Here is a 20,747-nt window from a genome sequence, read left to right as displayed (position 1 = left end):
AATATGCCAATTAGCAACATTGGCCTACAACTTACTGACCAAAGGTTAAGGATTTGAAACCTCATCTGATATATTTAAAGGTGTCAGCTAGTTTAGCTGATAAAGACTTTGACAGTTTGATGCAAGGTACTGGACTCGAATCCTGCCTTTGCCACTTACCCTTTACAAAAAAAAGAAGAAACATTAGCCTACAATGGTTCTGATGGCCACAACCTTAAGAAGGAGATTATATGCATGCATTAAGATCCTATAGAAGAATTCATGTGCTGAACTATTGGCATAAAAGAAATATGTGAAATTTGATTAATTTATGCAATGGTCTCCCCTGATCAATTGCTTTTTGATGCAACCTTTATATGCACTTTGAATTTATTTGAATTATCATATTATCTCTTATTATGTTCATGCACATTAGTTATATAAACCAATTAATCTAAATTTGGTGCATGAGATATCCCAGTTGTTAATAATACCAGCCATTATTGAATAAAATTTGCTTATTGTTGAATTCTAGTTTATCTTGGTGGTAGGTTCATCTTCGGTCAGCTAAAAGGTTACTAAAGCTATGTGAAGCTAATAAAGGGTTCTATGTGAAAGCTGGCCAATTTGTTTCCTCTTTGAGACAAGTTCCAAAAGAATATACTTCGATCCTTTCATCTTTGCAAGATCAGGTATGAGAAATGCAATATCTTTTCATGTGTGTCTGATTATAAATCAGATGAGTTGTTTTATTGTGTTATTCTCATAAATGTGATGCCTCAGGCAATTCCATGTCACTTCAAAGATATTGAAGATGTGATAGCCAGCAACTTGGGCAAGGATTTATCAGAAATGTAATGTAACCTCATCCTTGGACCAACTTTGCCAATTTTTTTCAGATTTATTTTTGGCAAATGTCGAGATAGGGGCACTTTATAACCGTTAAATAAAGTGCCCTTTCTCCACCTTATGAAGGAAATGAGTATAGAGATACTTTTGTTATTTGTGTCAAGCCTACTCTTAATAGACTTTTAGGATCTTTGAGAGTTGAATTGATCTTTTATGCAGTGCTACAATATATAGTCTATTAATTTGATGTATCTGTTTCGGAATGGATGCCCATTGGTAGTGCTGTAGGCTATAGTCAACATTGGTGGCTTTTGTAGAGGCCCTCTCTCATATTTGAGTATGGATGCCCATGGGGATTGCTGTTGTCAACATTGGTGTTTTGTTGAGGCCCTCTCTCATATTTTAGTAGAGGGAACAGACCTGATGATGACAAACCGTGTTGAAATATCTAGACTTTCTTTTTTTGGTTTATGGTGGAGGCCTGACATTTCTGCATGTTTTCATGAGTCACTATAAACAACACTAACAAAAGAAATGTTTATTATTGTATCATAAACTGATAAGAATTTAAAGATCATGGTTGCATCTTTGCTTTATTCATTGAAAATGATTTGTTATTCATCTATTTAAGTAGAACTACAGTGGTACTCCATTTTGTACTTTGTACAATTATAGACTAGAACATGATTTCAAAGACTGCAATATATTGATTGTATTGTACTGACCAAATGTCATATTGGGAACACTTGTGTACCAGACCAATATGGTAATATGACATGTTAAATGTAATTTAATATTGTTTATTGGTGCATACTGTATTGGTTGGTGTGTACTAGTTTAATAAAATTCTGGTACAATCACCAGTCTTGGTATTAAAAACTGGTTTCTTAAATACCATTTTAAGCCTCCACTTTATAGTTCTATGGTAGGATGTGACCCTTCTACCGGGTTCTGTTCCAATTCAAGGTAAAAAGGAGAGGGGAGTGTTAATTAGTTGCTCTACATTTTTAATCAAGCAATAATGAAGTATTAAAGAAAAGAAGCATGGCCTCTTGGGCCTATGGGCTGGAATGGTGTGAGAGAAAACTAAGTATTGAAGAGGAACCCAGGACGCTCCAAATAAAATTCCTAATAGCTAACAAATTGGTTAACCTGTAGTATAACCATGTTAGAATGGAAAGTTGGACTTCTTGGCATCAAATAACTTGAAGATTGGACTTTATGGATGTTGTCTAATGATTTAAATCAAATTGAAAATCACTGAAAAATTTTCTCGGCCTACTATCACTAGGATTGACTGAATTGGCTTTTCAGCCTTCTTCTTTCCCCACTTGACTATATGAGTCTCAAGAAAGGATTGCTTACTACTTTTGTTACTAGAATTGAGCGGTTCGTTCTCTTCTAAAGAGGGATATATTTTTTCTTTCCTTATCCCAATCCATACATGATTCTTCTTCTGATGAGATACAGCTGTTCCAAACTAGACTGAACATGTATACCTAGTTGGAGTCGGCTCCTTTATGATGAATTCTGTTGAATCAGTGTGCTGTAAGGTTGCACCAGTCTTTGGAAGGCTGAAGAAGATTGTGTTAGCTCCTATTTGCTTTCTTTTAACTAATGGGAAGCTAATCTGTGGCCGAATATATTGTGGCCACTCTGAAGGCTAATGGGAAGGGGTTTGTGATTGGAGTAATTGTAACATTCTAATTGCACTTCAAAGACAAGAATTGACGGGTGATATGTTGGTAGATTAGTATTTTTGAGTTAATTAATGTTTTCTGTTTTGCTGGTTCTTAGTTTGCTTGTCCACTGCTAAATTATTTTACTACTGGTTCTTTGCTACATCATCTTCCTAGTTAGAAAAAAGAAAAGGGGGGACAATGTGGAACTCAGCAATCTACTATGATTATAGGTGTTGGCCAGAGTCATTTGCATGAACAATCTTTGTTATAATATTACATGAAAATATGATAATGTATATATATATATATATATATATAAACTTTTATGGCTGTCAGATTTTTGGCATTTGATGAACAACCTATTGCTGCTGCATCAATTGCTCAAGTACACCATGGGCTGTTGAAGAATAATCAAGAAGTTGCAGTCAAGGTAGGCATTACTTGATTATTGTTGAGATGATCCTCTTATTAGATTTTTCTATTGGAATTTCCATGTGATTACATTATAGCTAATGAACCTCTGTTTATCTGTTAATTTGTGGTGCATAAGAAGATCAGGCTTTTTGTTGGGTTTAAGTTCCTTTTTCTTAGATATACATATCTGTTATTTCAAGTTTTATATCTATTTTTTATTAACAAATGAATTTGAAATATTGAAGCTCAAATCTTTTAGAATTCCTGAGGGTGTCACCATGCCTCATACAAGAAGCTCAAAGAGGTGGATTATTGTCTAAAGCAGTTTAGGGAGATGAGAAAAGGAAAAAAACGCACCAACAAGGATAGACAACCAATCAATATTTACAAAAGCCCTGTCTAGCTAGTTTTATATTTTATTTTTTATGGTGGTTATATATAGGGGCCCCTTGTTCCAATAAAACTCAAACCCATTAGATCAAACAATAAAAAGAATTTTGGAAGCATCAAACTGAAAAAGAGAAAAAATAAATTTCCCATCAAATTTTTATCAGAGGTCAAGAAAATGTAGAAATCAAGGATTTAATTGGTCCAATATCGGCTTTGGCAACTGGTCAGACTGATACGGTTTTGGTATACCAGATGCTATAGTGATTTGTAGTGTCTAGTATCACAAAGAAAAAAAAAGAAAATAATAAATATGAACTAGTGCCGGTGTACATCGTGTGGTATCGTGCCTTGTCAGACCAATAAATACGGGTTGATACATACAAGTCCAATGGTATTTGAAAACTTAGTTGAAATCACATCAAATCATCAAAAGCAGTTTATTCAAATTCAAGCAAGATAACTCATGCTGTAGAACATTTCTTATACTAGAAATGGTGTTTAGCATAAATAGTGGAGAGGAACCAATGATTAGCAACAACATATGTATTTAAGATGAGCATTAAAATATCAGAATTATGTGAAGGTAGCAGAAAAAAATCTGTTTGTCCTTGATGCTTATTGGTCCCTTTGCAATTATTCCTTATGAAAATTTTGACAATTAATTAGAGGAATTAGAAAGCCTTATTATGTTAGTTGTATCCGTTGTATACGGAACCATCAACTCAAAGGGGGCCAATTTGGGATTTTTTAAATGTTCTTAATATTTTCACAATGTGTTTAATGTTCATGTTAGCCTCAGTTCTCTTTATTTATTCTACAAAAGGAGATGACCAAGAGATCCTCTTCATCCTCCTCCAAAGCCGCCTCCATCATGGCCTATTCACGAGCCTTGGCCAAGCTTTCATTGCTAAATGTTCTGCTCCTGAAAGAGTAGATATTCTGTGAACGAGAAGAATTATTTTTAGAATATTAACGTCCTGAGGTGTGAGAATGATGTGAAGAAGGCAAAGTAGGTTATGTATTATTGCTAGACATAAGATTATCCCCTTTATTGCCTGATTTGTGAAATGAATGAAAACAACCTCATTCGTGAAATTAATGAAAACTTTCTTTTTGGAAGTGCCATTCGGTTGCTCCTCAGGAATTAAAGTGGACACTTGTCAGGCATCATTTCTAGAGCTCTTTGGGTTGCATTCAATTCCATTCTGGCATCCTGATTTTGGATTTTTCATCCTTTATCATTATTGAGAAAATAAATGTCAATATTTACTAGAGGATTGATAAGCATCTGTATCTTCACATGGTCTTTTTGCATCCTTTTTAAGGGATGAAAGATCATGAAAAACAAGCGGTTGAATTGGAGCCATCCCCAGCCAAGTCTCTAGTGGCTAAGCCTGAGACCCTATGATGTTATCTTAATGATCGAGTTGTGCCATGTTCATCCAATGGTTGATCTTCCTCAGAGATTCTCTACTTGAAGCCGAAGGTCACATTGCCAGTGCATTATACCCATTAGCACCGACCTCTAATTCTAATCCAAGGTCCAAATGTCTATTTCTCAGTCAAGACCAACAAAATTGATGGAATTTGAAGGGGTCTTCAAGGGGGAAACAATAGGGGCCTTCTTCCCTTTACAACTAACTAGGACCAGTAATTTCTTTCACCTCTTGCTGCTTGAGTCTATTGGGGCAATCACTGGTTTTATGACCTACATAGTCATATGAAAAACACAGATGGAATATTTCGTAAGCAAGTGTTTGACAGAATCTGTTCTTGGTATCCACTTACACATCTTGTCCCAGAGGTTTTAAATATGAGTCTCCACACAAACCTAGGCAACACAGCCTCTCTCCATTAAAGATGTAAAGTTTCTACCTTTATGAGACTTCCCAACTGGGTACTTATATGAAAAATATTCATCCAATATTTAAATGACTTGCTAATCAAAATTTCATTATCTACTATAGCTTCTTGATTGAAACCTGATCAAAGTTTCTCCATCTATCTTCTTCTTTTCTGATTTAAATGGCTTATAGATATGTCGCTTGTAAGAATCCTGACTTCATTTTTTTTGAAGTTTCATATTTTCTTTAATTCATATACTTTTCTTCTACTTCCCATCCCTGACAAAATTTAGGAGTAAAAGAGAAATTTTGGTCAAATTACTAGGTAATGTCTCAATCTATGTTGATGGTCTGACATTTTTCATCTTTGTATAGTATCTCATGTAATGCAAGTCATTTTACTGCCGCAATTCAGTGACATAATATCTCACTAAGTAAAATCAGACTACTATTTTCTGTTCCATTCATTATCATCTTCTATCGAGCAGTTTGCTCTTGCTAGGTTCATGGAGTCTTTATAGCCAGAGTGTTTTCATTTGTGTGACTATGAATATTCCGTTAAATGCAGCAGAAATAAGGTGATAATGCAAGTATATGGGGGCATAAAAAAAAACTTATTTGATGGATATTTCTAGCGTTTCCAACATCATGTAAACCAGATCTTGTAAATTCATGATAGCATGCTAATACCTGACATCCGGTGGATTTCTCTTCCTGTAATCTATACATATATAATACAGATAAATATTTTTTTCTGATTTTTCCTAAAAGTCAAAGTGTTTTTGAAGAGCAATCAAATGTCTCCATGAAGAGTTATTATGTTATTTGGTTTCTACCTTTTTGGTAGCTGACCAGTGCTGCTTTTTTGTCTTGCATTGAACGTTCCCAGGAAAAAAGAATCAGTTGTGCTACTTATTGCCAAATTGCATCCAGCAATTTGTTAATAAGTTGGTGTTTTATCATTTGCTTAATCTGTTCCTTCGGATCCTTGTTGTAGATCTCTTCCAAAGAAAAACTATTACTTGCGCTATAGGAGTCTTGCTCAGTTGGTTGTTAAGTAAATAAATGGTGATATTTTGCATCTAGGTACAGTACCCTGGCTTAGAGCAGAAGATGAAGATAGATATTACAACTATGGCTATCCTGTCAAAGTCAGTCTCCCGGGTATGAAAACTTATAAATGTTTTGTCCAGCAACACACTCAATTTGATAGCCTAAAAATGGTTCCTTCTCTTTCCAGTGTTGCATGTTTAGATGCTTTGTCCTCCCAGTCTCTTTATTTGCATTTCCTATATATTATTCTTTCTGTTGTGTTTTGGTTCCATTTTCTGTATCAGCTTTAATATGTAATAGCTTAGGGTTCCTAGAAAGAATTCCTTTTCCCTATATAACAATTGTCCAGATAATCTGCCAAAGATTAGGAGAAATAATAACTTTTGTGCCTGTCCACATTTTTCTGTTTTGATACCTATTAATTTGTATTGAAACAGACCTACATGAACAGTTTTTGTATATTCACCTGTCTTTCCCAGATGTTGGCATGGTTGGACTGATATGCTGTGTTCGGGTAATGGAGGTTCCTTCTAGAATAATGTACTAATGTAGTGTGCTGTTAATTACATGCCTGACTGCATGGCAAAGAATATTCTAATAGAACCTAGAATAAGTATATGGGTGGTATAAAAAAATTGTGTTCAAGGCTTCAAGCAGAAGATGATAACTTGATACTATTGTCTCAACTAAGTGTTCAAAGTTGATTTGATTTTTTTGCAGGTTATTATAACTGAAAAACATGACATATAGATAGGGAGTTGAGCAAAGAAAAAATAACCAAAAAAGACAGCCTATTTCATAAGGTTCATCACTGTGAGATCTGTGAGCTTTTGATGTATGTGGTTTTATCCTTGAATGTAGAGTCCTTTTCCATGATATGAGCCATGTGACATGCTGAAGACATCATTGAATGCAATTCTGGAGGCTTATAACTTACCTCTTTCGCTTATTTGAGTCAACCAGTGTTCTGTTTTCATACCCGGGTATGCCATTTTGCTTAGTTTGGCTTTGCTTGATTATGTTCATGTCAAATTCTTGGAGGGAGTATGGACCAAATGATCAATATTGATATTTAATTTGATATGAAGAAATCCAAGCTTAAAAATTCAATCAGGCATGTGAAATTACTTAAAATATCTAATATGACTTATTTTAGTGGGCTTTGCTTGAATTACAATTGACGGTCGAATTCTAGCGGCATATCTAATTGGTGAAATACTTAATGTTTCTGTTTTTTTTGTCTTGTCTGTCCTATGTCTAAACTCTAAAGAATATCAACTTTCAAGTAATGACATTTCTGAAATATTTTTCTGACCTTCTGAAGAACAAGGAAAGTAGAGACAAAAAATGTAGTCAGAGTGTGTAAGTTTACATGGTGACAAATTTAAATTTACATGGTGACAAAGTGATATTGTCCCCACCTAAGGAAACCTTTTATTGCTGAGGAAAGAAAATTCTACAAGCACACTTTTCCAACTTAATATATTGCTGATTTAATTTAACTCTTGGTTTAGGTTTTTATATTTTATATTTCCATTTAATTTAATATTACTACTGAGGAAATGTCCCAAGCACATTAAATTGAGACTATTCAAAATAATGCATATGAAAATTTAGCTATGAGGATGATATCTCCAAGTTAAACAAGCCTTTAGGATTAATTGGTGCATTAAGGGATTTTCCATCCAATTTCATCTCTGATGCCTAGCATTTCATCAAGTAATTAATCATCTTGTAAGTATGGCATTAGGAAACTACTAATATTTTTCATTCCCTCACCCCAATATCTGGATGCTAAAAAGCTAATTGAAAATTTGTTGTGTGATGTTGAACATAACTCTGCAAAGTATGTGTGCTCCATAGAATTCTATTCATTAAATTTTTGGAGCATTTTGTATACCTCTTTTGTTTTATGAACAGATTTTCCCGGATTACAGATTTGATAGGATAATTGAAGAATTTGAACGGGCAATGGCTTTGGAACTTGGTGAGTAGTAGAATGTTCATAGAGGTGACTGTACTTTCCACCTTGTGAATTATTTTTTTTATAACATGCTTGTTTTTCAAGTCATCCAAGTTAGAAGAATTATTATTTACCTTTGTAGCCTGATGACTTATACATATATATGTATATATATGCTTTTAGGTCCTTATCTCATTCATGTTGCTATCTAGAGTCAACTGTTATTTTGTCATGACACATAATATGCAATTTCTGAAGGAACTTCTTAGTGATGTCAGATTATCTTGAAACTGTAAATTCTTTTTGGTTCTATATTCTGAAGGTTCTTTTCTGACAGTTGCATATTCCATTATGCGTTCACATTCCTAGAATAATGCATACTTTACATCCCATTTGTCAGAAACTTCAGAACTTTTTGATTCTGATCTCTTAAACACACTGCAGTAACTAACAATCAAGAACATACTCTTGCCAGTTGCCTGCTCAAGCAGAATGTATGTCGTGCCATACTGTGTTGACACACGCACTCTTCAATTGTGGCCTTTCGTCTACACATCACTTTTAAGAGAGAGCACTAGTTATTTTCTCTGTGAAATACACTCCTCTGAAAGATAACATGCTTTGAAAATACTTCTTGCATGATATGGTGTTGTTCTTGGAATGATTACAATATGTGCTATCATTGTATTCACTGTAATGTCACGAACGGTCGTCGCGCACCCGCAACAACTCCGTTCAACGAACCGTTCGTCGCTCACACCCGCATGTACAGCTGCTTGACAGCATGTTTTCTTATGGTTTTGGGTCATTTTGCTTGTAAATATGTAAGTTCGAACAAGCTGCAGCGTTGCAAAGCGACCGTTCACCGAACCGAGCAAAACAGCCCCAAAACAGCCCAAAACGGCTCCGTTTTCGCGTGCCGCGGGAGGTGAGCGGAGTGCTGCCTCCGCTCACCAAAATGTCAGCCAGCTCAGACCCCAGGAACCCCCCGGGTGGCACATGGCTGGATGGGGCTTCGGTTATATACCGGGCGTTGAACACTCTTTCGCAAGTTCGCACGTGACCTTTACGGGAACTTGGTGTTGCGTCCGGGACCAGGTGAGCGGCTGTTTGTGGGCTTGCAGCTGTTCGTTCATCCTTAAAAGCCTTGTTTTTCCCCCTCTCCCTCTTTTCTCTTGTGCACACAAGGTGTTCGACGAATTGCTTGTAAAGCTTTCCTTTTCGCGAGACTTCGGGACTTGTCCGTTGCTCGTTCTTTCGATCTAACTCTCTTTCTCTTTTACAGGTCCTTCGGGACCTGCGAGAGGTTACAAAGTGGGCTGATCCTTGCGGAGCAAGATCGCAAGGGCGAAGCGCGACTTAGGCAACGCAAGCTAAGTTCGCGTCTTTGCCGCAAGAGTGACTCGCGACTTAGGCAACGCAAGCTAAGTTCGCGTCTTTGGCCGCAAGGGTGCCGCACGCCTTAGGCAATTCCAGCTAAGGTCGTGACATTGTGGTATCAGAGCGGGCAAGCTCTTCGATCGAACAGCGAACGAACTTCGCAATTTCGCCATGGCAAAGCATCGTGGCGAATCAAGCAAGACGGGGCAAGCCGGACCCTTGCCCCAAGCAGCCGCAGGTGGGCTGCATGTGCACACTCGCTCGCATGCTGTTGGAGCCGCTCACGAGGATCGCGGCAGCGAACAGGATGAGCGAGAAGTTGGCAACTCTCCGCGAGCGGAGGAAGCGCAATCTGGTGCACTAACTGGGAAAAAGAGTCGTAAGGAGAGACTCACGACGGCGGAAACCCGCCTGGATGTTCTGGAAGCGAGCATGGAGGAGCTCTACCATGGCCAACAAAGACTTGTTGGGGTAGAGAGCTCGCAAGAGGAAGCGGAGTCTAGGATCGACAAGGTCGAGGCCCTAGTCGATCGACTGTCTGATGACACCAAAGACTCCGTGCAACACTTACAGGATGTTGTGGCGGAACTCACGGCAAAGGTGGCTATGCTCACAAGAACGCTAAATGCGGGAGGAGGCAACACCCGCGTTGCACCGCCACAAAATTTGAGGGCACCTGAGCCCTATGGATACGGAGGGGCCAGAGATGCCAAAGAGCTCGAGAACTTTTTGTTCGACATGGAGCAATACTTCCGTGCTACGAGGCCCGATTCTGAAGATACCAAAGTTTCCATAGCAACAATGTATCTGAATGGAGATGCGAAACTTTGGTGGCGAACTCGTTGGGAGGAGATCCAACAAGGTCGGTGTCGAGTCGACACATGGGAAGACTTGAAGCGGGAGTTGAGAACTCAGTTCCTACCGGAGAACACAGAGTTCGTCGCAAGAAGGAAGTTGAGACAACTCCGCCAAAGTACCACCATCCGAGACTATGTAAAGCAGTTTTCTGCACTGATGCTGGACATACAGGACATGTCCGAGAAGGACAAGTTGTTCAGCTTCCTTGATGGTTTGAAACCATGGGCTCAGCAGGAGCTGAATCGAAGGAATGTTACCGACGTGGTCGGGGCAATCGCAGCTGCAGAAAGGCTCACCGACTTTGTCTCCTCTGAAGACCCAGCGAGAAGGAAACAATCTTCAAGCAATCGCCCTTCAAAACATTCTCGAGGGAAGGAGCTCGGGGGCGAACAGAAGAAGAAGAGCTCCCACAAAGGGCCGAACCCAAAAGGCAAGGCCTCAAAACCTGGAGGATGCTTCTTGTGCGGAGGACCGCACATGGTAAGGGAGTGCCCACAGAAGCAGGCACTCAACGCTTTGACAGCTTCCATCCACCCTCCCCGATCGGACAAGGGCAAAGCTGTTGCTCTTAGTTCGAGCAGTTCAGAATCCAGCAGCGACGATGAGGAGTCGCAAGGACCCCGAATGGGAGCAATGCGTCTGTTGAACGCTATGCGGGGTCAAGTGGGGGAGAACATGAAGACGAAGGCACAAAAAGCAGGAAGCAGCGAGCTAATGTATGTGGACATTAAGCTAAATGGCCAAACGACCCGTGCAATGGTGGATACGGGCGCTACCCACAACTTCATAGCCGATCGCGAAGCACAGCGACTTGGGTTGACATTGGAGAAGAGCCCAAGCCGAATGAAGGCGGTGAACTCGGAGGCCAGGCGAATCTCCGGGTTGGCGAAGGGTGTTCCTATCAAAATCGGGACTTGGAGCGGTAACACCAACATGATGGTCGTGCCACTGGACGACTTCCAAGTGATTCTTGGAATGGAGTTTATGCATGCGGCGAAGTTGGTGCCGATGCCGTTCTTAAACTCCCTATGTATGATGGGAGGAGATGACCCCTGCGTGGTTCCCGTCTCTCGGAGAGGAACCAAGGAGCCCCAACATATTTCGGCATTACAATTGAAGAAAGGGGTGCGAAAGGGCGAACTGACATTCGTGGCTGCTATGAAACTAGAGCCACTCAACGAAGAAGCCATTCAAGAACCTGCTGTGGTGGCGAACGTCCTGAAGGAGTTCAAAGACGTTATGCCACCCGAGTTGCCGAAGACTCTTCCACCACGCAGAGGCGTGGATCACAGTATCGAGCTGGAGCCAGGAGTGAAGCCTCCAGCGAGACCACCCTACCGCATGCCCCCGCCAGAGTTGGCAGAACTCAGGAAGCAGTTAGGTGAACTGCTAAGCGGTGGTCTCATCCGCAGCTCAAAAGCACCTTTCGGAGCTCCAGTTCTCTTTCAGAAGAAACAAGATGGGAGCCTCCGATTATGCGTCGACTATCGAGCCCTCAACAAAGTAACAGTGAAGAACAAGTATCCCATCCTGCTCATCGCGGACTTGTTCGACCAACTGGGCAAGGCCAAGTATTTCTCAAAACTCGACCTTCGGTCGGGGTATTGGCAGGTGCGCATTGCTGAAGGCGACGAAGCGAAGACTACCTGCGTGACCAGGTATGGAGCGTTTGAGTTCTTGGTGATGCCTTTCGGCTTAACCAACGCTCCAGCCACATTCTGTACTCTCATGAACCAACTATTCAAGGAGTATTTGGATAAGTTCGTGATCGTCTACTTGGACGATATCGTCGTCTACAGCCAAACGCTCGAGGAGCACGTCAAGCACCTTCGGACGATTTTCAAGGTTCTCAGGGAGAACACTTTGTTCGTAAAAAGGGAGAAATGCTACTTTGCTCAAACTGAGATCCTATTCTTAGGGCATCGAATCGGTGATGGCTCCATTCGGATGGACAAGTCGAAGGTGCAAGCAGTTGCGGAATGGCGAACTCCAAAGAAGGTGCCAGAGTTGAGATCCTTCCTTGGATTCGTCAACTACTATCGACGCTTCATTTCAGGATATTCGAAGCGGGCAACCCCACTGACGGAGTTGCTGAAGAAGGAGCAGCCTTGGAAGTGGTCTGACAAATGTGAGATAGCATTCCAAGATCTGAAGGCTGCTGTTATGGAAGAACCAGCGCTCAAATTGCCAAACTATGGAGAGCCCTTTGAAGTCCATACAGATGCTTCGGACTTTGCTATTGGTGGAGTACTCATACAAGAAGGTCATCCGGTGGCCTACGAGAGCCGCAAACTCAACGAGACCGAGAGGCGGTATCCAGTGCATGAGAAGGAGATGACAGCGGTGATCCACTGCCTACAAGTTTGGCGACACTACCTCCTCGGGTCGCGATTTGTGCTGAGGACAGACAACATCGCCCTGAGTTATTTCCAAACTCAGAAGAAGCTCTCCCCAAAGCAAGCACGGTGGCAGGACTTCCTGGCTGAATTTGATATGGCAATGGAATACAAGCCCGGGAAGGCGAATGTCGTGGCCGATGCGCTGAGTCGAAAGGTGGAGTGCGTGAATGCTGCACAACTGGAGGGCAGAGGCCAAACAAGTCAGTTACATTCCAACTTCCTTTCTCGAATCAGAGATGGACTGTATAGTGATCCCCAGGCAGTTATCCTGATGCAGCTCATCAAAGAAGGCAAGGCACGACGATTTTGGGTCCAGGAGGGACTTGTTTACACAAAAGGGAATAGAGTTTATGTTCCCCGAGTGGACAATTTAAGGCGTGAACTCTTAAAAGAGTGTCACGATTCCCTTTGGGCTGGACATCCCGGCATTCACAGAACATTGGCTCTCGTGGAGAGGGCCTTCTACTGGCCAAAGATGGGGATTGATGTGGAGGAGTATGTTCGAACATGCCTTACTTGCCAACAAGACAAGGTGGAGCAACGGAAGCCGGTGGGACTTTTGGAGCCGTTGCCTGTACCAGAAAGGCCATGGGAGAGCATTTCCTTAGACTTCATATCAAGCTTGCCGCCTGTAGGGGGACTTGGATCGATACTTGTGGTGGTCGATCGGTTTTCAAAGTATGCAACTTTCATTGCTGCTCCCCTACACTGTTCAGCTGAAGAGGCGGCCAGACTGATGATGAAGGGTGTAGTGAAGTATTGGGGAGTCCCACACAATATTGTTAGTGATCGAGACACTCGGTTCCTGGGACGATTCTGGACCGAGCTATTCAAATTGTTGGGGTCAAAGTTATACTTCTCTACAAGCCTCCACCCCCAGACGGATGGTCAGACTGAAAGAATAAATTCGCTCTTAGAGCAGTATCTCCGGCACTACGTGAGTGCCAATCAACGAGATTGGGTGAAGCTGTTGGACATCGCCCAATTCTCCTACAACTTGCAGCGGAGCTCTGCATCCAACAAGAGCCCCTTCGAAATTATCACAGGACAACAACCGTCGACTCCGCACACTATGGCAATTGGTTATACTGGGAGTAGTCCATCAGCCTACCATTTCGCAAAGGAGTGGCATCGAAATGCCGATATTGCGCGGGCTTACTTGGAGAAGGCGGCAAAACGGATGAAGAAGTGGGCAGACTTGGGAAAGCGACCACAAGAGTTCAAAGTTGGCGATTTGGTGTTGGTAAAGCTCCAACCAGCATCACTCCAATTCTTCAGGAAAAGAGTCCACAAAGGATTGGTGCGTAAGTATGAAGGGCCCTTCCCAATTATCAGCAGAGTAGGCAATGTTTCTTACAAGTTGTAGCTGCCGGCGTGGTTCAAAATTCACAACGTTCTTCACGCCAGCAACCTGAAGGCCTACCATTCGGATCCGCAAGATGCTTCTCGAAGTATTCCAACTCGGCTACCTCCCATCACAGCCTCCTACGAGAAGCGAGTGGAAACCATTCTGGCTGATCGCAAGATAAAGCTACCCAACGGAGCGGAGCAGACAGAGTACTTGGTGAAGTGGCGAAAGCTTCCCCGAACTGAAGCCAGTTGGGAGCCTGAAGACGCCCTGCGACATGAAGAAGAAGTCATCAACAACTACCAACAAGCGTCGACGAGGGCGTCGACAGTTTAAGTGGGGGAGAATGTCACGAACGGTCGTCGCGCACCCGCAACAACTCCGTTCAACGAACCGTTCGTCGCTCACACCCGCATGTACAGCTGCTTGACAGCATGTTTTCTTATGGTTTTGGGTCATTTTGCTTGTAAATATGTAAGTTCGAACAAGCTGCAGCGTTGCAAAGCGACCGTTCACCGAACCGAGCAAAACAGCCCCAAAACAGCCCAAAACGGCTCCGTTTTCGCGTGCCGCGGGAGGTGAGCGGAGTGCTGCCTCCGCTCACCAAAATGTCAGCCAGCTCAGACCCCAGGAACCCCCCGGGTGTCACATGGCTGGATGGGGCTTCGGTTATATACCGGGCGTTGAACACTCTTTCGCAAGTTCGCACGTGACCTTTACGGGAACTTGGTGTTGCGTCCGGGACCAGGTGAGCGGCTGTTTGTGGGCTTGCAGCTGTTCGTTCATCCTTGAAAGCCTTGTTTTTCCCCCTCTCCCTCTTTTCTCTTGTGCACACAAGGTGTTCGACGAATTGCTTGTAAAGCTTTCCTTTTCGCGAGACTTCGGGACTTGTCCGTTGCTCGTTCTTTCGATCTAACTCTCTTTCTCTTTTACAGGTCCTTCGGGACCTGCGAGAGGTTACAAAGTGGGCTGATCCTTGCGGAGCAAGATCGCAAGGGCGAAGCGCGACTTAGGCAACGCAAGCTAAGTTCGCGTCTTTGCCGCAAGAGTGACTCGCGACTTAGGCAACGCAAGCTAAGTTCGCGTCTTTGGCCGCAAGGGTGCCGCACGCCTTAGGCAATTCCAGCTAAGGTCGTGACATTGTGGTATCAGAGCGGGCAAGCTCTTCGATCGAACAGCGAACGAACTTCGCAATTTCGCCATGGCAAAGCATCGTGGCGAATCAAGCAAGACGGGGCAAGCCGGACCCTTGCCCCAAGCAGCCGCAGGTGGGCTGCATGTGCACACTCGCTCGCATGCTGTTGGAGCCGCTCATGAGGATCGCGGCAGCGAACAGGATGAGCGAGAAGTTGGCAACTCTCCGCGAGCGGAGGAAGCGCAATCTGGTGCACTAACTGGGAAAAAGAGTCGTAAGGAGAGACTCACGACGGCGGAAACCCGCCTGGATGTTCTGGAAGCGAGCATGGAGGAGCTCTACCATGGCCAACAAAGACTTGTTGGGGTAGAGAGCTCGCAAGAGGAAGCGGAGTCTAGGATCGACAAGGTCGAGGCCCTAGTCGATCGACTGTCTGATGACACCAAAGACTCCGTGCAACACTTACAGGATGTTGTGGCGGAACTCACGGCAAAGGTGGCTATGCTCACAAGAACGCTAAATGCGGGAGGAGGCAACACCCGCGTTGCACCGCCACAAAATTTGAGGGCACCTGAGCCCCATGGATACGGAGGGGCCAGAGATGCCAAAGAGCTCGAGAACTTTTTGTTCGACATGGAGCAATACTTCCGTGCTACGAGGCCCGATTCTGAAGATACCAAAGTTTCCATAGCAACAATGTATCTGAATGGAGATGCGAAACTTTGGTGGCGAACTCGTTGGGAGGAGATCCAACAAGGTCGGTGTCGAGTCGACACATGGGAAGACTTGAAGCGGGAGTTGAGAACTCAGTTCCTACCGGAGAACACAGAGTTCGTCGCAAGAAGGAAGTTGAGACAACTCCGCCAAAGTACCACCATCCGAGACTATGTAAAGCAGTTTTCTGCACTGATGCTGGACATACAGGACATGTCCGAGAAGGACAAGTTGTTCAGCTTCCTTGATGGTTTGAAACCATGGGCTCAGCAGGAGCTGAATCGAAGGAATGTTACCGACGTGGTCGGGGCAATCGCAGCTGCAGAAAGGCTCACCGACTTTGTCTCCTCTGAAGACCCAGCGAGAAGGAAACAATCTTCAAGCAATCGCCCTTCAAAACATTCTCGAGGGAAGGAGCTCGGGGGCGAACAGAAGAAGAAGAGCTCCCACAAAGGGCCGAACCCAAAAGGCAAGGCCTCAAAACCTGGAGGATGCTTCTTGTGCGGAGGACCGCACATGGTAAGGGAGTGCCCACAGAAGCAGGCACTCAACGCTTTGACAGCTTCCATCCACCCTCCCCGATCGGACAAGGGCAAAGCTGTTGCTCTTAGTTCGAGCAGTTCAGAATCCAGCAGCGACGATGAGGAGTCGCAAGGACCCCGAATGGGAGCAATGCGTCTGTTGAACGCTATGCGGGGTCAAGTGGGGGAGAACATGAAGACGAAGGCACAAAAAGCAGGAAGCAGCGAGCTAATGTATGTGGACATTAAGCTAAATGGCCAAACGACCCGTGCAATGGTGGATACGGGCGCTACCCACAACTTCATAGCCGATCGCGAAGCACAGCGACTTGGGTTGACATTGGAGAAGAGCCCAAGCCGAATGAAGGCGGTGAACTCGGAGGCCAGGCGAATCTCCGGGTTGGCGAAGGGTGTTCCTATCAAAATCGGGACTTGGAGCGGTAACACCAACATGATGGTCGTGCCACTGGACGACTTCCAAGTGATTCTTGGAATGGAGTTTATGCATGCGGCGAAGTTGGTGCCGATGCCGTTCTTAAACTCCCTATGTATGATGGGAGGAGATGACCCCTGCGTGGTTCCCGTCTCTCGGAGAGGAACCAAGGAGCCCCAACATATTTCGGCATTACAATTGAAGAAAGGGGTGCGAAAGGGCGAACTGACATTCGTGGCTGCTATGAAACTAGAGCCACTCAACGAAGAAGCCATTCAAGAACCTGCTGTGGTGGCGAACGTCCTGAAGGAGTTCAAAGACGTTATGCCACCCGAGTTGCCGAAGACTCTTCCACCACGCAGAGGCGTGGATCACAGTATCGAGCTGGAGCCAGGAGTGAAGCCTCCAGCGAGACCACCCTACCGCATGCCCCCGCCAGAGTTGGCAGAACTCAGGAAGCAGTTAGGTGAACTGCTAAGCGGTGGTCTCATCCGCAGCTCAAAAGCACCTTTCGGAGCTCCAGTTCTCTTTCAGAAGAAACAAGATGGGAGCCTCCGATTATGCGTCGACTATCGAGCCCTCAACAAAGTAACAGTGAAGAACAAGTATCCCATCCTGCTCATCGCGGACTTGTTCGACCAACTGGGCAAGGCCAAGTATTTCTCAAAACTCGACCTTCGGTCGGGGTATTGGCAGGTGCGCATTGCTGAAGGCGACGAAGCGAAGACTACCTGCGTGACCAGGTATGGAGCGTTTGAGTTCTTGGTGATGCCTTTCGGCTTAACCAACGCTCCAGCCACATTCTGTACTCTCATGAACCAACTATTCAAGGAGTATTTGGATAAGTTCGTGATCGTCTACTTGGACGATATCGTCGTCTACAGCCAAACGCTCGAGGAGCACGTCAAGCACCTTCGGACGATTTTCAAGGTTCTCAGGGAGAACACTTTGTTCGTAAAAAGGGAGAAATGCTACTTTGCTCAAACTGAGATCCTATTCTTAGGGCATCGAATCGGTGATGGCTCCATTCGGATGGACAAGTCGAAGGTGCAAGCAGTTGCGGAATGGCGAACTCCAAAGAAGGTGCCAGAGTTGAGATCCTTCCTTGGATTCGTCAACTACTATCGACGCTTCATTTCAGGATATTCGAAGCGGGCAACCCCACTGACGGAGTTGCTGAAGAAGGAGCAGCCTTGGAAGTGGTCTGACAAATGTGAGATAGCATTCCAAGATCTGAAGGCTGCTGTTCTGGAAGAACCAGCGTTCAAATTGCCAAACTATGGAGAGCCCTTTGAAGTCCATACAGATGCTTCGGACTTTGCTATTGGTGGAGTACTCATACAAGAAGGTCATCCGGTGGCCTACGAGAGCCGCAAACTCAACGAGACCGAGAGGCGGTATCCAGTGCATGAGAAGGAGATGACAGCGGTGATCCACTGCCTACAAGTTTGGCGACACTACCTCCTCGGGTCGCGATTTGTGCTGAGGACAGACAACATCGCCCTGAGTTATTTCCAAACTCAGAAGAAGCTCTCCCCAAAGCAAGCACGGTGGCAGGACTTCCTGGCTGAATTTGATATGGCAATGGAATACAAGCCCGGGAAGGCGAATGTCGTGGCCGATGCGCTGAGTCGAAAGGTGGAGTGCGTGAATGCTGCACAACTGGAGGGCAGAGGCCAAACAAGTCAGTTACATTCCAACTTCCTTTCTCGAATCAGAGATGGACTGTATAGTGATCCCCAGGCAGTTATCCTGATGCAGCTCATCAAAGAAGGCAAGGCACGACGATTTTGGGTCCAGGAGGGACTTGTTTACACAAAAGGGAATAGAGTTTATGTTCCCCGAGTGGACAATTTAAGGCGTGAACTCTTAAAAGAGTGTCACGATTCCCTTTGGGCTGGACATCCCGGCATTCACAGAACATTGGCTCTCGTGGAGAGGGCCTTCTACTGGCCAAAGATGGGGATTGATGTGGAGGAGTATGTTCGAACATGCCTTACTTGCCAACAAGACAAGGTGGAGCAACGGAAGCCGGTGGGACTTTTGGAGCCGTTGCCTGTACCAGAAAGGCCATGGGAGAGCATTTCCTTAGACTTCATATCAAGCTTGCCGCCTGTAGGGGGACTTGGATCGATACTTGTGGTGGTCGATCGGTTTTCAAAGTATGCAACTTTCATTGCTGCTCCCCTACACTGTTCAGCTGAAGAGGCGGCCAGACTGATGATGAAGGGTGTAGTGAAGTATTGGGGAGTCCCACACAATATTGTTAGTGATCGAGACGCTCGGTTCCTGGGACGATTCTGGACCGAGCTATTCAAATTGTTGGGGTCAAAGTTATACTTCTCTACAAGCCTCCACCCCCAGACGGATGGTCAGACTGAAAGAATAAATTCGCTCTTAGAGCAGTATCTCCGGCACTACGTGAGTGCCAATCAACGAGATTGGGTGAAGCTGTTGGACATCGCCCAATTCTCCTACAACTTGCAGCGGAGCTCTGCATCCAACAAGAGCCCCTTCGAAATTATCACAGGACAACAACCGTCGACTCCGCACACTATGGCAATTGGTTATACTGGGAGTAGTCCATCAGCCTACCATTTCGCAAAGGAGTGGCATCGAAATGCCGATATTGCGCGGGCTTACTTGGAGAAGGCGGCAAAACGGATGAAGAAGTGGGCAGACTTGGGAAGGCGACCACAAGAGTTCAAAGTTGGCGATTTGGTGTTGGTAAAGCTCCAACCAGCATCACTCCAATTCTTCAGGAAAAGAGTCCACAAAGGATTGGTGCGTAAGTATGAAGGGCCCTTCCCAATTATCAGCAGAGTAGGCAATGTTTCTTACAAGTTGTAGCTGCCGGCGTGGTTCAAAATTCACAACGTTCTTCACGCCAGCAACCTGAAGGCCTACCATTCGGATCCGCAAGATGCTTCTCGAAGTATTCCAACTCGGCTACCTCCCATCACAGCCTCCTACGAGAAGCGAGTGGAAACCATTCTGGCTGATCGCAAGATAAAGCTACCCAACGGAGCGGAGCAGACAGAGTACTTGGTGAAGTGGCGAAAGCTTCCCCGAACTGAAGCCAGTTGGGAGCCTGAAGACGCCCTGCGACATGAAGAAGAAGTCATCAACAACTACCAACAAGCGTCGACGAGGGCGTCGACAGTTTAAGTGGGGGAGAATGTCACGAACGGTCGTCGCGCACCCGCAACAACTCCGTTCAACGAACCGTTCGTCGCTCACACCCGCATGTACAGCTGCTTGACAGCATGTTTTCTTATGGTTTTGGGTCATTTTGCTTGTAAATATGTAAGTTCGAACAAGCTGCAGCGTTGCAAAGCGACCGTTCACCGAACCGAGCAAAACAGCCCCAAAACAGCCCAAAACGGCTCCGTTTTCGCGTGCCGCGGGAGGTGAGCGGAGTGCTGCCTCCGCTCACCAAAATGTCAGCCAGCTCAGACCCCAGGAACCCCCCGGGTGTCACATGGCTGGATGGGGCTTCGGTTATATACCGGGCGTTGAACACTCTTTCGCAAGTTCGCACGTGACCTTTACGGGAACTTGGTGTTGCGTCCGGGACCAGGTGAGCGGCTGTTTGTGGGCTTGCAGCTGTTCGTTCATCCTTGAAAGCCTTGTTTTTCCCCCTCTCCCTCTTTTCTCTTGTGCACACAAGGTGTTCGACGAATTGCTTGTAAAGCTTTCCTTTTCGCGAGACTTCGGGACTTGTCCGTTGCTCGTTCTTTCGATCTAACTCTCTTTCTCTTTTACAGATCCTTCGGGACCTGCGA

At 44.6% G+C, this 20,747-nt stretch overlaps 1 protein-coding gene across 3 annotated transcripts in view; it reads left to right on the top strand.

Annotated features, from left to right (window-relative positions):
* LOC135618010 (uncharacterized) overlaps window positions 1–20,747 on the top strand; it is a 62,111-nt gene that overhangs the window by 1,471 nt on the left and 39,893 nt on the right. For 2 of the 3 annotated variants that reach the window (XR_010488932.1, XM_065118934.1), the window contains exons 3-7: window positions 531–671; window positions 763–833; window positions 2,847–2,940; window positions 6,245–6,322; window positions 8,132–8,198. Coding sequence is in view for 2 of the 3 variants with exons in the window: in XM_065118934.1 (XP_064975006.1) it covers window positions 531–671; window positions 763–833; window positions 2,847–2,940; window positions 6,245–6,322; window positions 8,132–8,198 (451 nt within the window). In the remaining variant the exon portion in view is untranslated. The remainder of the gene's footprint in view (window positions 1–530; window positions 672–762; window positions 834–2,846; window positions 2,941–6,244; window positions 6,323–8,131; window positions 8,199–20,747) is intronic. The other variant, XM_065118984.1, reaches the window with a different exon arrangement.

Source organism: Musa acuminata, chromosome BXJ1-1 (assembly GCF_036884655.1).
Source record: "Musa acuminata AAA Group cultivar baxijiao chromosome BXJ1-1, Cavendish_Baxijiao_AAA, whole genome shotgun sequence".
Taxonomy (NCBI): domain Eukaryota; kingdom Viridiplantae; phylum Streptophyta; class Magnoliopsida; order Zingiberales; family Musaceae; genus Musa; species Musa acuminata.
The sequence above is the reverse complement of the archived record's forward strand: the minus strand, read 5'-3'. Positions and strand labels throughout refer to the sequence as shown.